Source organism: Phaethon aethereus, assembly GCF_964289735.1.
Source record: "Phaethon aethereus genome assembly, chromosome: 2".
NCBI lineage: Eukaryota > Metazoa > Chordata > Aves > Phaethontiformes > Phaethontidae > Phaethon > Phaethon aethereus.
Window position 1 is genome coordinate 58,263,216 of NC_138582.1, and position 16,373 is coordinate 58,279,588.

Below are 16,373 nucleotides of genomic sequence, written 5' to 3' on the forward strand. Positions count from 1 at the left end.
CATCCTTGATTTTTATTGACATTTTAAAGAATTACTTGTAATTCTGTTAAAACTCTATTTCCCATTGACGAGTAATTTGATGAAAAATTCTTGACCTTCTGTATTTATGTGCAAAGCTTTGCATTATGATAGCTGCAAAACCTGAAAATCTCTTTTCTTCCTTTATTTTTGCCTCTCAAACACTATTCCATATGCATGATTTAAAAACTGAAATGTTACCTGTTTTTTTTTATGAAGTTTAACTATTGTCTCCATTTGGAGCAGGATTTTAATTTATAAGGAAATGGCATCATTTCCTTACTATTTAATGGGAGAGAGGAGACGTGTTGTTTTCAATTCAGAACTTCAAACTGTCCTTGCTCCAGTTGTATTTAAAACAGGAGCAATGTTTTTACAAAATTGGCATTTAAAAGTGAATGGCAACGTTTCCTTAACAAATGACCCAGTTCACTCAAAAACATTTGTGTTGGCTGCACTGCTGAGGAAGTGCATGGAGTACAATACACAGACAGTAATTCTTTAAACTGGCATCCCACTACATAAAAATACAGTGGAATTGTGCTGGAGGAAGTGGAAGCAGAGTAGATACTAATCTGTGTGGTCATGCTTTGTCTTGTTTCAGGAGAATTTATACCAGAGTATGTGAACCTTGTAGTTTGGATAGACTTCATCTGTCCTTGAAACCTACTTTAGAAAGAGTGAGATTTTGCGAAACATCTTTTTACATGTTGCAAATAGGCATTTTGTTCATACATGTGAAATGACAAACACATCCTTTATTTAAATATAATTATTCACAGATTATTGTCATCTTTAAATGCAGGTGTTAAAATGAGGTGAAGTAAAAATAGTTTTAAATGGTCACTGTAAGTTATTTAACAACTTATTTTGTAGATTCCAACTTAAATCATCCCTTACAAACAACACCAACACAAAAGAAAACTTCAAGCTCTTCTTCGAGACAAAAAGACAAAGTGAACAAGAGAAATGAACGAGGGGAAACTCCTTTACATATGGCAGCAATTCGAGGGGATGTTAAACAGGTTAAGGAGCTAATCAGTCTAGGTGCAAATGTGAATGTAAAAGATTTTGCAGGTAAGTTGATACATGTTCTCTTAACTGTACAAATTCAGAATGAATGCTGAAGTTGTTGTCAGAGGTTTAATCTGAGTGCATGCTATATGCAAATGAAAAAATGTAACTTAAAACTTATTAGAAATTCTCAAATCATGTTTTTTATTTCTGATGGCAATGGTCGTACTGTGACACTATAGTACATAGCATATTATAAGAACAGTATATTAATACCTGCAGGTTTTGGTTGTGGCCAGGGCCTTTGCATACTAGATGTTTACGAAAATATGTGTGCACGCTTGCTGAACTTCATAGAATTATACTAGGCAAAGTCAGTATTTGATAATGGGATTGTAGGCTATGTGACGAGATGCAAAGTTTCTTAACAGTGAAGGTGGTAGTACTGTAATGTACATTGTCTTCTTACTGGGACAGCTAATATGCACCAAAGCAGACTGAGTGTGGTATAGCTTGAACTTGTCATCTAGTTCTGCTAGATTAATGATAGTTTCGATATGTCAGTGATTGCTGTGACTTCAGCACTGATAGGTTGAACTTTAAGGTAAGTTGTAACTTGTACCATATTTTCCGTATCCTTTATTTAGTATCTTTCTTTGTGGTCTGTTTGTTCGTAAGACCTCCTAAATAATTTTTTGGAACCTGCTGGTAAATGTTTGCCTATTTTGCTTTTGATACTCTCATAATAGTTAAGTTTCTACATGTTTTTAGTAAAAAATCTCAGAGTAAATACGATATACCCAAAGTAATGCTTTCACAGAAGATAGAACCTGTAGTTCTGAGTCAGTAGTTGCCAGTTGTTGACTGGCCAGGCACTAAATTAAATGCCTTTACATACTGAGATAAGCCAAAGTACTTGCTGGTTTTTCCTCAACCAGTGTAAAAGGGTATAAGACTGAGGAGCTGGAGTATTGGGTAGAGATTTAGGGCATAGAAGGAAGTTAGGGTAATGAGGAGGGATGGAACAGTGAAAGGAAGGCTAAATCAGATGATAAAGGGTTGGGTGGGGTGTGGAGGTTGTCGTGGGTTGGGGTCTAAGAAACATCTATAAAAAGATAGGATTCAGTAGATGTTACCCTCTTAAATGCAAGGACAACTCTAAAAAAATAATTCAAGTATCAGTTGCACATTATATAAACATCATAACTAACTGTTCCTAATACTTTACCTCTCAATATTGGCTCTAAACACCTGCTTTTTTGCATCCACATTAAAAGTGGATCTCTCATTCCCCATGGGGGAATGAGGAAGTAAATATAAGAACGGGCTGTGTTGCTTTTGGTTTTGTTCAAGAAGACTGTGCTTCCATTGTGAAGGGTAATGCTGAAGAAAAGGTGACAAAATTTATGGGGAGCTGCTGGCATCCCAAGGGAATAAAGATAATATTGACAATTCTCAGCAGTATAATTAAGTGGCAGCACTAGCAGTTTCAAGTTGTTAGGGGCATTGCATAATAGAAGCAAAAATATAATGAGAGTCTGAATGACAATTTTAACTAGACCTACAGCAAAGCCTGCTAAAGATGCTCGGTTTGTGTGTCTGGATGGTTATAGTGAGAATTATATTCTCAAAGGGAATGGGTGAGATGAGCTGAGGTAGCAGGCCTCAATGGGAGAAATTCAGAACTATACAGTAAATTTAGTTGTCAGTTCAAACTTGACATCAAGAGAAGACATTAATGAGATGGACTACAAATCCTGGTTTTAGGTAAGAAACAGATCAGTAATTTCTTGGTTTACAGAGGGTAGCTGAATTTCTGTTTGAAGATGAGGCTGCTCAGGACTGGCATGTAGAGGAAGAACAGAAAGGAAGCAGAAGTAGAACCCTGTGATATCTTCAGAGAAGTTGAGAGGGGAGATGACAAGAACTTGTTGACAAGAGCAATTTTAGAAGAGGAGAGGGAGGTTCAGGGGAAGACAGACCCATAGAAATCACAGGGAGAACAGAAACACTTCAAGAAGAGATGTTGTGGTAGGTTAACGTTGTCTGGCTGCCAGATGCCCACCCAGCTGCTCTCTTACTTCCACTCCTCAGCAGGGCAGGGGAAGAAAATAAGATGGAAAAAAGCCCTTGTGTTAGAGTTAAAGACTGTTTAAAAGCTGCACGTGCAAGCAAAGGAAAAAGAGGGGACTCATTCACTGCTTCCCATTGGCAGGCAAATGTCCAGCCACTTCCTGGGAAGCAGGGCCCCAGCAGGTGTAACAAACGCCCACAACTTGGGAAGACAAACGCCCATAACTAGGAACATCCCTCCTTCCTTCTCCTTTCCTTGAACTTTTATTGCTGACCATGACATCATATGGAATAGAATATCCCTTTGGTCACTTTGGGTCAGCTTGTCCTGGCTGTGTCCTCTCCCAACCTCTTGCTCCGGGGGAGGGAAAGAGAAAGCCTTGACACTGTGCAAGCACTGTTCAGCAGTAGCCAAAACACTGGTGTCTTACGAAACACTGGTTTAGCCCCAAATACAATGCACAGCGCTGTATGGGCTTCTATGAAGGAGGTTAACTTTGCAGCTTCATCCCAGCCTGACCTAGTACAGATACTTAATTTTCAAGGCAGATGAAAGGATGAGGAGAATTGCTGAGAGCTGGTTCTGAGAATCAGTTGGGAGCAAGTTGTTGGAGGAGGTGTTTGGGATAAAGTGAGATACTTCTCATTTTGTATTACCAATGGAAAAGCAGAATTGGCTGACCTTCAAAATCCTGTGCAGAGGAAGAAGTCAAGAAGAGGGGGAGGATTTGAGCAGTGCGTCATGAGTGGAGAAAAACAAGAATTTAGGATGCAGTGAAGTTTAGAGAATTAGAGTTTTATAGCTAAGAATTCAGCAGAACTAAAGGAGCAGAAAATGAATTAGTAATGGAGGAAGTAACCCTGCTCATGGGATAGCTGCCAGAATGATACTGCCATGTACAAACAAGAGTAAAGGAAACAGATGTTGAGAGCAAGCCAGGACTAGAGTTGGCAGGCCAGACAATGTGATAGGATAGAAAGGCAAAGCAGTAAAACATGGAGAAGAATGAATTACGGAGAAAATTAATAGGGGAAAGAAGACAGAGAGCTGACGGCAGAAGAGTGTCATTGTGAGTGAGTGGGAAAAGGGAAAGAAGTAGGTGGTAGCCAGGCCGTGTTGCAAGTGAGTGACCCAAGTGATGACTGGAGAAGGAATTTAGTATACGAAGATCAGGAAGAAGTGTTTTACTGTAGAATAAGGTAGATCTTTACTTTTTTCTTTTTTCCTTTTTTTTTCCCCCGTCTCTTCCTTTTTTTTTTTTCCCCCCTGTCTCTTCCTTCCCCCCCTCCATGAGTGGCAAGTGAGAAATTGAGTAGGAAATGAAGGTGAGAAATTACACTGAGGGATTAGATAAATTAGGAGGTTTTTTGTACCTCCTCTTCATGGATGTACAAGACCATTACTGATTAGACACAGAGTTCAAGTGAATAAACTCTTCCCGACTTGCACTGGTTATGTTGGAAACGAATTGAATGCCTTCCCCAGGACTGGGCTTTGAGAAGGCATCAACAGCAGACTAGAAGTTCAGGGCAGCTATGAAGTGGAAGGCATTAAGCTGGGGAGAGGAGATTGAGGTAAGGAATAGAGTGTGTATGGGTCGATTGTCATCTTCAGTTGAGGCTCTCCTACAAAAAATGAGCACTGAACTTCAGATGATCAATGTGGAAATCAAAATTGCTAAAAATTATTAATATTCTTGGAAATATCAGGAATACATTCCCTGCTAATATTTATTAATAGCTTGCTATATAGACCAATAGCTGCTGAATGTTATTAGTGATTCCTGGTACATGTTCAATGGCTCTAAAGAAGCACCGGTTATGATAATTTGCCATACTTACTCTTTCAGATTGTGTGGTTTTCAAACTGTTTCCACATAGAATAGTGTTATTTATATATACCTAACACTGTGTTCAAATGCTCACTAGTCAAAGACTTTTAGCCTGGGGATTTTGTGCCAGATTTTGTCTTTCACTCTTCCATTAGTGGTTTCTGTGATCAATTTAATCACAGTAAAATTGGGAATTTGGCATGACGTTTAAAGTTGGTAAGGCATGTGTTGTTCATCAGATGGATGGCATTACCTTCCTGCCTACTGTGTGTGAGTATTTTGAAATGTTTCAAGGCAATAGAGATCTATAGCACAGGAGGAAAAAAACAAACTTAATGACCTTTCAGACTTACTCTTACACTCTTCACTATAGGTTGGACACCACTGCATGAAGCTTGTAATGTTGGTTACTATGATGTTGCTAAAGTCCTGATAGCAGCAGGAGCCGATGTGAACACACAGGGTTTGGATGATGATACGCCACTTCACGATTCTGCTAGTAGTGGGCATAGAAATGTGAGTGTACTTGGAGAGTGGGAGGGGAATAAATACAAGTGGTTTGAAATGCTCAGTCTTTAGAACAACTCCTAACTGTCCTGATTGCTATCATATGGTTTTAGAATTCTGCTTTGCTGTTTTGGGGGCATCTTAAAGTTGTTTTGGTTTTCTTTGTTTCATCTTGCTTTTCATCCTGCTTCTATTACCAGGTATTTTCTACCAATATCTGTTTTCTTGAATGTTTTAAAGTTTTACTTTTTAATAAATAAACATTTTAATTACTTTTTTTGAGAGACTTCTACTGTATAGAATTCTGAAAAGAAAAATGTCTCCAAGCAGTATACTGTGGGTTTGTATAAACATATAAAAAAATATTTAAAGGTATACGTTCTACATCTATTTTTATATATTTGTTTATGGACTTTGAAATAGAGCACTGCTGTATATGTATTCTTACTATTTTTTAAAAAATATACCAATAATGGCTTAGTGGAGAAGATAAATGGAGCACTGTAGGTATTTTATATTAATTTCTGAATTTGTTCTTTTCTGCAAACTAGATGCAGAAATGACTCTGCTCTCCCTTTGTATCTCTTTTATTTCATTACTATGTGTGTGGTCTGCTGTATAAAGCAAAAAATAGAAAATAGCCTTAAATCAAGTATACCTTCCAAACAAGAAGTTCAGTTTGAAAGGATCTTCTGGAAAGGCTAGAGAAATTAATTACGATAATCTGATTGTGAAATTTTTATTAACTGTTTAGTAACTGTTTCTTATGGGTATCTAAACAAAAGTGGGTCTTTAGATTGAACTTGCCTAAAATCATAGTAGAGTTTTGGAGAACAGGACCTCTTGCTTGTCTGGTCTCAGTATATGTATCTGTGACCATCTCACTGACATTATGTCTCGGAAAAATTCTGAAGTTTCATGTTGATATATCACTATCTGATGAATTTCCCCGTTCTCAGCATGTAGGGGACAAAAAACTAACTCAGACTGGATACTTTGCTGAAAATGCAGTGGCCTTGGTATCATTGTAACTTTAACAATTTGTTGCCCTTAATGCTAGAGAAATGTATGATTTTGCTGTATTGTATTCAGCTGGGGATAGGGGTGGTTTGTTCTTCCAATAAGATACTTGGATCTCTGTCGGCTTTTCTGAAGTGATGTGGAAACCAATAGTACTGCTACTTGAAAAACTTTTCCTGTTCCTTAGAGTTAAGTGCTATAGAATTTGGAGCAAGGAGGTGAATTCAGTGCAAAAGAGTAGAGAGCTTAGTAGGTGATGAACCAGATGAATTGTGTGAGGAAATGCTAGAACAGCAAGAGCGAAAGGCCACTGTTGCTTTTTTTCATGATGATGCTATGTCTGTGTAACAGAGGACAATTTCTTTAGTCTTCCCCATTACCTCTCTTAACAAGCAGATTACATATGCCTGGAGTTTGCATTCTAGTTGCTGAAGTCTTGTTTTGCAGTCTGTTTCATAGGTAGGAGTTTAGGATTGTGATTATCCATATTTCGTGTGTAATGGAAGATTTTTGTGCTGGTCAAGTAACATGTTGCAGAAAACCTAAAAGCTCATTTATTTAATGCTGCAGATTGTGAAGCTATTGCTTCGACATGGTGGAAATCCATTTCAAGCCAATAAGCATGGGGAGAGACCTGTTGATGTTGCTGAAACTGAAGAGTTGGAAATGCTACTGAAAAGGGAGGTGCCCATCTCTGATGAGGAGGACAGTTGCTCAGGTAAAAGTAGCCATTTAGTTGGATACTTCAAGTGCATCCATTCACCTGAAGTTAGATGGGTTTAATCTTTTGCATAGTGTTGGCTATTAAGAGTTGCTGCAGGTAGCAATTGCTATTGCTAAAGTTGTTTTCCACTTTTAGTTTTAGAGTTTCAAATCCTTCAACTGAATTGTCTGAAATGTTTATTGTGTTTTTTTTCTTCTCTCTCCTTTAATAAGCCCTTTCTGCTCTCCAAACCAACCCTACCTCAGAATATTGGTTTTACCAGAGAAGGATACAGAGAAAAATACCACATTTATTATGATATGAATTGGTTTCTGAGAGGTTGTCTTGGGGGAAAAGATCCCCAAAGTCACTTATTTAATATCCTTAGTAGATGAATCGGGGAGCTAGTGTCTCACATGGGTATAACTTGGTTGCACTTACTCCTTAAAGAAAAGTCCTTGACAGAGGGAGAATCACTGGTTTGTGAAGGTGACCAGATAGTAGCTTGCTTACGTGGAGGCAGTAATTCTTGGCCCCTGCTGTATTTCTGCAGATCAAGGAGCAGGTATCACCTCTTGGGACGCAGAAAGAACTATTGTCTCCTTGGAAGCAAAAGATTCTTGACCTTGAGTAACTTGCTTGAGTGCCAGGCAGGAACTTTTCATTCTGCTTTCACAGAATTTTCAGGAATTCAGATTCTTTTGAGGAAAAGAAATGAGGTGGATTGAAAACAGGCTGAATGGCCAGGCCCAGAAGGTGGTGATCAGTGGCAGAGTTTAGTTGAAGGCCAGTAACTAGCAGTTACCTCAGGGGTCAAATACTGGGTCCAGACCTGTTTAACGTCATCATTAATGATTGGGGTGGAGTGTATGTCCGGAAGTTTGATGACACAAAACTAGGAGGAGTGGCTGATGAACCAGAGGGTTGTGCTGACATCCAGCGGGACCTCGGCATGTTGGAGAAATGGGCTGACAGGAACCTCATGTAATTCAACAAGGGGAAATGTGCAGTCCTAAACCTGGGGAGAAACAACCCCAGTAGAGGCTGGGGTCTGACCAGCTGGAGAGCAGCTTTGCAGAAAAGGCCCTGGGGGTCCTGGTGGACGCCAGTTTGAACATGAACCAGCAATGTGTCCTTGCTGCAAAGAAGACCAGTGGTATCCTGGGCTGCATTAGGAGGAGTGTTGCCAGCAGGTCGAGGGTGGTGACACTTCCCCTCTGCTCAGCACTGGTGAGGCCACAGCTGGAGTGCTGGGTCTAGTTGTGGGCTGCCCATTAGAAGAGAGATATGGACATACTGGAGAGAGTCCAATGGAGGGCTGGGAAGATGATGGGAGGACTGGAGCATCTCTCCTATGAGGAGAGGCTGAGACAGTTCAGCCTGGAGAAGGGAAGGCTCAGGGAGATCTTACTAATGTGTACGAAGACCTGAAGAGAGGGTGGAAAGAGGACAGAGCCAGGCTCTTTTTAGTGGTGCCCAGAGACAGGACCAGAGGTGATGGGCACAACCTGAAACACAGGAGGTTCCCTCTGAACAGCAGGAAACATTTTTTCACTGTGAGGGTGACTGAGCACTGGCACAGGTTACCGAGGGAGGTTGTGGAGTCTCCATACTTGGAGATATTAAAAAGCTGTCCGGACATAGTCCTGGGCAACTGGTTCTGGGTGGCCCTGCTTGAGCAGAGGGGTTGGATGAGATGATCTTCAGAGGTTCCTTCCAACCTCAACCATTCTGTGATTCTGTGAAAATTACATGACGAAGAGCATCGTGTCACATAATTGTTAAAGTTGGTTTCTTTTTCCCTGACAATTAAAAAAAAAAAAATCCCCCCCCCAAAAAAACCCCACACAAACCAAGCCAACTAAAGAAATGAACAAAAATACCCCAAACCCAACCCCCTAGCAATGTTTTCTATTCAAGGTTTCATTATACTTTAAGCAAAAAAAAAAAGTCATATTGCCCTATGTACAGCTAATAAATGTTCTGATGTAGTGTTAAAATTTTTTGGCATTAGAAGAATAGCCTGAAATACAGTGCATAGTCATTCTGTTTTAAGGGACAGTTGTGGCGTTGCTCCAGAGAATCTACTGAAGTTTAGCCAAATGATTAATCTTAAGAAAAATATTTTTACTTATACATAATAGAAACTTGTTACTATTTAGCAGTTGATTCCTCCACAGTTGTCTGTCTGTGCAGGGTATTGCTTAGTTTCCACGGGCTGGTTTCCAAGGGGAGCAGAATGTTCTCCGTAGTTTCTCAAGGAGTAGGATTAGAGAATGGGTGATCTGTCTTCTGTACTTCCATTGCTTTATCTTTGGTCATTAAGGAGTAAGCTCTGTGATGGGTTTGGAATGGGGAAAGACTGTTAAGAGCAAAGCAAATACGGACATGGAAGAGAGAAGCAGCAACTACCTTGTATGAAAAAGGTGAAGGGGAGTGCAGGAACATGATGGGTGAGGGAGGAATATATAAAAAGGTGGTAGCACAGAACTAGTAATACCTTCTGGGTGCTACAGATAATACAGGAGGTGATAGGGACTTCTGGGATCTATTTTATTGACACTGTGTTGTTGAACGCAGAGTAGCTGACAAGCCTACTGGTAAGGTACTCTGGTCTTAACAGTTCTGTACTGGCAGTTGGTCCACCGATGATCCTATTGGAAATGAGGGGGAATCTTGCAGCAGAACCTTTTTTTTTTTTTTCTCTCATTCAAACTTTTAATGCATTGAAACTGCTTCATCACTTTCCTTAAACACTATTATTTCAAACTGTTCTGTTACTTTTTATTAAGTATGTCAATTCTCTGACTCAGTACCATGTCAGTCTGTGGTACTGAGTACTACAATACATAGTTCTTTTTAAAAAGCAAACTGATAGATTCAGCTGAAGAGGCTTGAGTTGCAACCTTATTTGGAGGGAACAATACATCCAGAAATACTTCTCAAAGATGTTTGAGTTCTAGATTTTCATATGATCAGGTGGTGATAAATTTTAGGAAACATATAGAGTGTTAATTTTAGGAACAGTTAAGAGGTTAACATTTTAGACTTGCAAGTCCAAGACATCCAGTACAACATACTTGCTCCATGCTATGCACTCGCATAGCAGAGACCAGCTGCAGTGAATTATAGCATAGTCTACTTGAGGCTGTCCATATCAGGTACATAAAGATTCATGAGGGAATTTCTTTACACGACCAGCTCTTTGTCTTTTAAGAACAAAAGCTTATCTGCCATTGAAACGTGACTGAATAGTTCACGTGGAGGAACATAGTTTAGTTGTTAGAGAGCATAAGAGTTGATGAATTCTTAGAGGAATGAGTCATCATAGTAAGATGTCCTTGAGAAAGAGTCAGGTTATGTAGGTATTTTGTATAGTAGATGAAGTTTACAAAATTTAAAGTGCATTGCTTTTATTAGATTGGGATATAAATGCTAATTAATATTTTCACATACCTCAGTGAGAGCTGTAAAGTGTGGGGAGCACTTTGGTTTCATGACCTTTTGTTTTCTCTGAAACAGTTTAATCCTAGTGAGAAGGTTTATTGTGTGTTTTGAATGTAGTTTTTCTTCTTTCGTTTCTGTAAGTATGACTGCTGAACTGAACTATTTTGTCCTGAACTAAAAGTGTGAAGAATGTCCCATCGATATTCAACTAAGTTTTTGTTTTCTTACTCTAGATTCTGAAGAAGCTCCATCTGTAAATCCTTCCAGTGTAGAGGCGAATGTGGATTCAGAAACAGAAAAGGACTCTCTAGCCAATGACAGCAAACAAACAGTCCCTAGTAAGGCACCTCTTCCATCTGCTCTTGATGAGTATGAGTTTAAAGATGATGATGAAGATGAAATGAAAAAAATGATCGATGACAAGCACATTCTTAGAAAAGACCTAAGGAAAGAGGATGAGACTGAAGTTGAAAAGAACAGCTTATTTGTGAAACAAGAGAAAGTTGTCTTTTCAAAATCATTTAAAAGCAAAAAGCAGAAACCATCTAGAGTTCTGTATTCAAGTTCTGAAAGTTCAGATGAAGAAATACTTCAGGACAAGAAGATAGTATCTCCTTGCTCTATTTCAGAGACATCAAATTCTGATGTAAGAGCGAAGAAAGAATATATGGTTACAAATGAGCACAAGCAAAAAGGCAAAGTTAAAAGGAAAGTAAAAAATCAGAGCAAAAATAAAGAGAATCAAGAACTAAAGCAAGAAAAAGAAAACGCTAGAGTAGCAAATATGGCTACTTCTGGGTTAGATTCTTTAGATAAAACGAGAGAGGAAGAAAACTTTAAGAAGTCTTTCACCCCAAAAGAAGATTCTTCCTTACATCTATTTCATATCACTGCTGGCAAATCTCCAAAGCATCCATGTGGATTAAGTGAAAAGCAGTCAACACCATTAAAGCAAGAAAACACCAAAACTTGCTTATCTCCAGGAGGTTCTGAAATAACATTGCAATCCGAATTAGTTCGGTATGATCACAACACTGATTCTGATTATCTAGTAGAAAGTTCTAGTGGCAAATCTTGCAAGCACAAAGAAAAAAGCAAGCATCATCAGAAAGATTTTCACTTAGACTTTGGTGAAAAATCTAGTCCTAAAATTAAAGAGGAAGATAATAGCTCAACATTTGAGAATTCAGAGTATACTCTGAGAAAGATTGACAAGGAAGGTAAAACACTTAAAAAGCATAAATTAAGGCACAAAGAAAGAGAAAAGGACAAGCACAAAAAGGAACAGGATGGGGAGAAGGAAAAACATAAACATAAAGACGTTCAAAGAAGTATTGAGTTTGACAGAGAATTTTGGAAAGAGAACTTTTTCAAAAGTGATGAAAATGGAGATACATTGTTAAATATAGAACATGAATCTCTTTCTTCAGACAGAAAATCAAAGCTAGAAAAAGCTGTGACAAAAGAAGAGAAGTTAGTTAAGGAGAGACAGTTCCAGAAAGAGAGAAATGCTAAAGAGGAGAGAGAGAAAGAGAAGAACAAAAAAGAAAATGAGAAGTTTCTCAAGGATGAAAAAATAAAAGATACAAAAGAAGAAAAAGAAATTATGCTTGCAGATAAAGAAGTAGAATTGTTCTGCTTTGGTGTTAAAGATGAGGCAGCCAGTGTGCATTTAATAGAAAAAGAAACAGATACTGAAAAGCAGGAAAAGAATTTAAAGGAAAATAAAGAAAAGACTGAAAAGCGGACCTCAGCCAAAGAAAAAGATGTTGAAAAGATAGAAAGAAAAAATGGAGAAAAAAAGGTAAAACATGAATACAAGATGGAGAAAGAAAAAGCAGAAGTAAACGAAAATCTAGAGAAGGTAAAGGAGAAGCCAAATTTCCAGCAAGCAGAAAGATGCCATAAGGAAAATGATAAAATAAAAAGCACAGGTACTCTTAAAAAACTTGATGACAAAGAAAGAAATAAAGAAAAAGCTGATAAGAAGCATGATAAAGAAAAAGCTGATAAAGACAAACATTGGGCTGAAAGCAAAGAAAAACACTGTACTGAAAGAAAAGTCAAACAGTCTGAAAAAGAATCTGAATATACTAAATCAGAAAAAAATAGAACTAAAGACAAAGAGAAGGAACTTGAAAAAAAAGACAAATCCAAAGACAAGGAGATCTCGATAGCAGCAAACTCAAAACACATGCAAGAGGAAAGGAGATGCAGTATTACAGAAAGTAATAAAACGGTGCATGAGAAACTGTCATCTTTGAAAGAAAAACCAAAAGATGATTTGTTGAAAACTCCAGATGCTAGAGAGAAAGATAAGAAAGATAAAGATATAGACCGATACAAAGAGAGAGACAAGCATAAACTGCATCAAAGCAGTTTACTTAAACTAAAACTCGAACATGAGAAACTTAAGCCTAAACCAGCTCCTGCACCAAAGGATGCTCGACCTAAAGAAAAAAGATTAGTCAATGATGATTTAATGCAAACTAGTTTTGAAAGAATGCTTAGCCTTAAAGATCTGGAAATAGAGCAATGGCATAGAAAACATAAAGAAAAAATAAAACAGAAAGAGAAGGAGCGTTTAAGAAACCGCACGTGTTTGGAACTTAACAAGATGAAAGATAAACCAAAACACTCACTAGCTGAAGTAAAAAGCAAAGAGCTGATTCGTTCAAAAAGCTCAGAGTTGCCAGATGTTTGCATGAAGGAAAAACAGCAGAAAGATGCCACAAGTAATAGATCGCAATCTGTAGATACGAGAAATGTCAATGTTATAAAGCCTTCATTGGTTTTAGATAATTTAAATAGATCCCCCAGATCAGAAAGTGAAAAGACAGGTCTGAGCTCCAGATCAGTGTCTGTGGTTTCAGTTGCAAGCTCTGAGGATTCTTGCCATACCGTGGTAACTACCCCAAGGCCTGTAGTCGAATATGATTCAGACCTTATGCTAGAAGGTTCCGATTCCCAAATGTCTTTTTCACAATCACCTTTTTTGGCAAGTGCCAAATCACCAGCCATTCTTGAAAAAGATACCGATGGTCTTGCCGAGTTGCCAGATCGCATTAAGCCGCCTTTCGCAAACAGGCTTCCATCAACGTACGTTCGGTCAGCATCTGTTGAAGATGTTAAACTCGTTTTAAATGAGTGTAGACCTGTTGTAGAGGTTCGAAGATGCAGCATGCCTGCTGCTGTTTCTGAACACAGCAAACAGTCTCAAATATTGGAAGAAAACAATCAGAATGCTCTGCCATCAGTTCAGACTTACGCTAGCACTTCTCCTAAACCAGAACTACCATGTAGCATGCTTGAAAGAGATTTTCAAGGTAGTATGTCTGGTTTGCAGTCAAACTTTACATTGTCTCCGACTGGAGCTGTTAGCAACAAGCAGGCAACAACGGGTACAAGTACCATTAAAAATACTGCTCAGATGAGCCCTTCAGAAGACTATAATATGCATTTAGAGCCATGTAGTCAAAATGGTGTGACTCAGCAAACCAAACTGTGGGATGTGCCTTTTGACAGACTTAATTCATTAAACAATGAGTTTAATAGCTCAGGTTATGGTGTATCAGAGCAAGATACCAACAGTGTTATCACAATGCATAATTACGAAAACAGGACATTAAAAGAGCAACAAGTATCTGAGGATTTGCCTCAGCATGCAGAAATTAAGGGAAGTTCCAGTTCTCAAGGATCTGCATTATTTTTGCCTTCACAGTCACCTTGTCCTTTATCTATCCAGCCACTCCTAGATGTGTCTAAACACATTTCTTTACCAGGCATTAGCAGCCAAGATTCATCATTTGTACAACAACAAAATCTAGTTCAAACTACAACTTCTGCTTTGGATACAGATGCTACTAGTACCAGAGAGCTGGAAAATGCTGTCTTCCCTTCAAACATTAAGATGGCTGACGCTCCCGTTGCTGTATGTTCTGAGAGCTCTGCAAAGGATATTTCACAAAGCTACGAAAGGGTGAATGATTTGCCTGCGGTACCATTAGAAAAAGATATTCCTGAAAGTGATAGCAGTTCACAATTAAATGTAAATTCATATGCATTCAGTGAAGCTGTTTGTAAGAATGCCCAGAGTGAAGTGGATAGTAACGCAGCAGAAACTTCAGACATTAGAAATGAAAAAGGTCAACAAGAAAAGTTGGTTTCAGTGCATGTTGTTGATGATAAAGCCGACGTTGATCTCTGTGAACAAAGTTCAGGAATGTCAAAAGGAATTATAAACGAATCGGCTAATAAAAAACCCTGCACTGCAGACAGAGAAAATGTGTTGACAGATGATCCACCACAGTACTCCTCTTTATCTAATTTGGAAAATAGTTCACAACAGATTACACAGGAAGAGGTGCATAAATACAGCCAAACAGTTAAACTAGAAGAAGAAATTGCTGAGGATCAGAAGGTGGAACAGCAAGAAGTACCTCAAAGAATCACGAGGAACAGAGCAAATATGCTTGCTAACCACGGTAAGCAGAACCCTCTTGGCTGCACACAGACATCGGAAAAAGAGTCTGAATCGTCAGCATCCATGAAAGCAAGGATTAGATTAACTGAAGAGGATGATGCTCAGGTACATCATCCACGTAAAAGAAAGGTGTCGCGTGTGCCTCAGCCTGTACAAGTGAACCCTTCTTTACTGCAGGCTAAGGAGAAAACCCAGCAGTCGCTGGCAGCTATTGTTGATTCTTTGAAACTTGAAGAGATTCAGCCATACAGTTCTGAGAGAGCAAACCCATATTTTGAATACTTGCACATAAGAAAAAAAATAGAAGAGAAGCGTAAGTTACTGTGCAGTGTTATTCCTCAGGCACCTCAATATTATGATGAATATGTGACCTTCAATGGCTCATACCTACTGGATGGCAATCCCTTGAGCAAGATATGCATCCCAACTGTAAGTAACATGGTCTTTACAGTATAATGAAAGGCGTGTGTTTGTTTTATTTTTGTAACTTTCATATTCTTCCTGACTTGCTTCTGAATTCCTATTCAGCTTGCGCTGAAAATAGTATGTTGACATATGTCAAATTACTATTGACCAGTAATGTCATATTTAAAAGCCCCATTCAGTGGAAATATGAACAGTGGCAGTGGTTTCACAGTTGTTACAAGACAAACCATCATGTATGACACCTGTAAAAGGCACACAGACAAATATTTCAAAGTATTAACTACTGTAAAGCCTACCCTTTCAAAAGTGGACAGTTGTTGAGAGCTTCTTCAAAGCTGCTTCATTTGGAGGGCGGTGGATGTACAGTGCTTCAAAATGTTAAGTCCATCACCAAAAGTTTTAAGTAGAAGAGTGGCTGCTAGCTATCTCAGTTTCTCCTTAACGCTCTCAAGAGCAGCAGATGTAATCTGCCGTTTCTCGGCTTTTGTAATCCATCAGTTTAAAGTATTCTGAACTTTATTTAATAATGTGAAGAACATCCTTTTTACTGAAGAACGTCTGTAGTTTAAGAACACGTGTTTAGTTCTAAGCTCTCAATAGTTCTGACAGGGGCATATTCTTGGTGGTAGCTGAAAAGGAGGTCTGTGCAATGTAGAACATAATTGGCTCAAGTGCAGTTTAATATTACTGTTTGCTATGGAAGTGCCCCTGAAGATGTCTCACAATAACATGGTCGCTGCTGGTCTCTGTTTTGAAGTCAGCATAATGATGATAGCACTAGAATCATACTTCCTTCCTTTCCTCCTCAGCACACCTGATTCTGTGCATATTATTGTACATGGGGGCATAG

The 16,373-nt window shown here is 38.7% G+C and overlaps 1 protein-coding gene across 1 annotated transcript in view; it reads left to right on the forward strand.

Annotated features, from left to right (window-relative positions):
* Positions 1–16,373, forward strand: part of ANKRD12 (ankyrin repeat domain 12) — a gene marked incomplete at both ends in the record, with an annotated part of 47,975 nt that overhangs the window by 20,002 nt on the left and 11,600 nt on the right. Inside the window, 4 exons of the mRNA XM_082014591.1 lie at positions 895–1,095; positions 5,311–5,453; positions 7,035–7,182; positions 10,848–15,526. Coding sequence (XP_081870717.1) covers positions 895–1,095; positions 5,311–5,453; positions 7,035–7,182; positions 10,848–15,526 — 5,171 coding nt within the window. The remainder of the gene's footprint in view (positions 1–894; positions 1,096–5,310; positions 5,454–7,034; positions 7,183–10,847; positions 15,527–16,373) is intronic.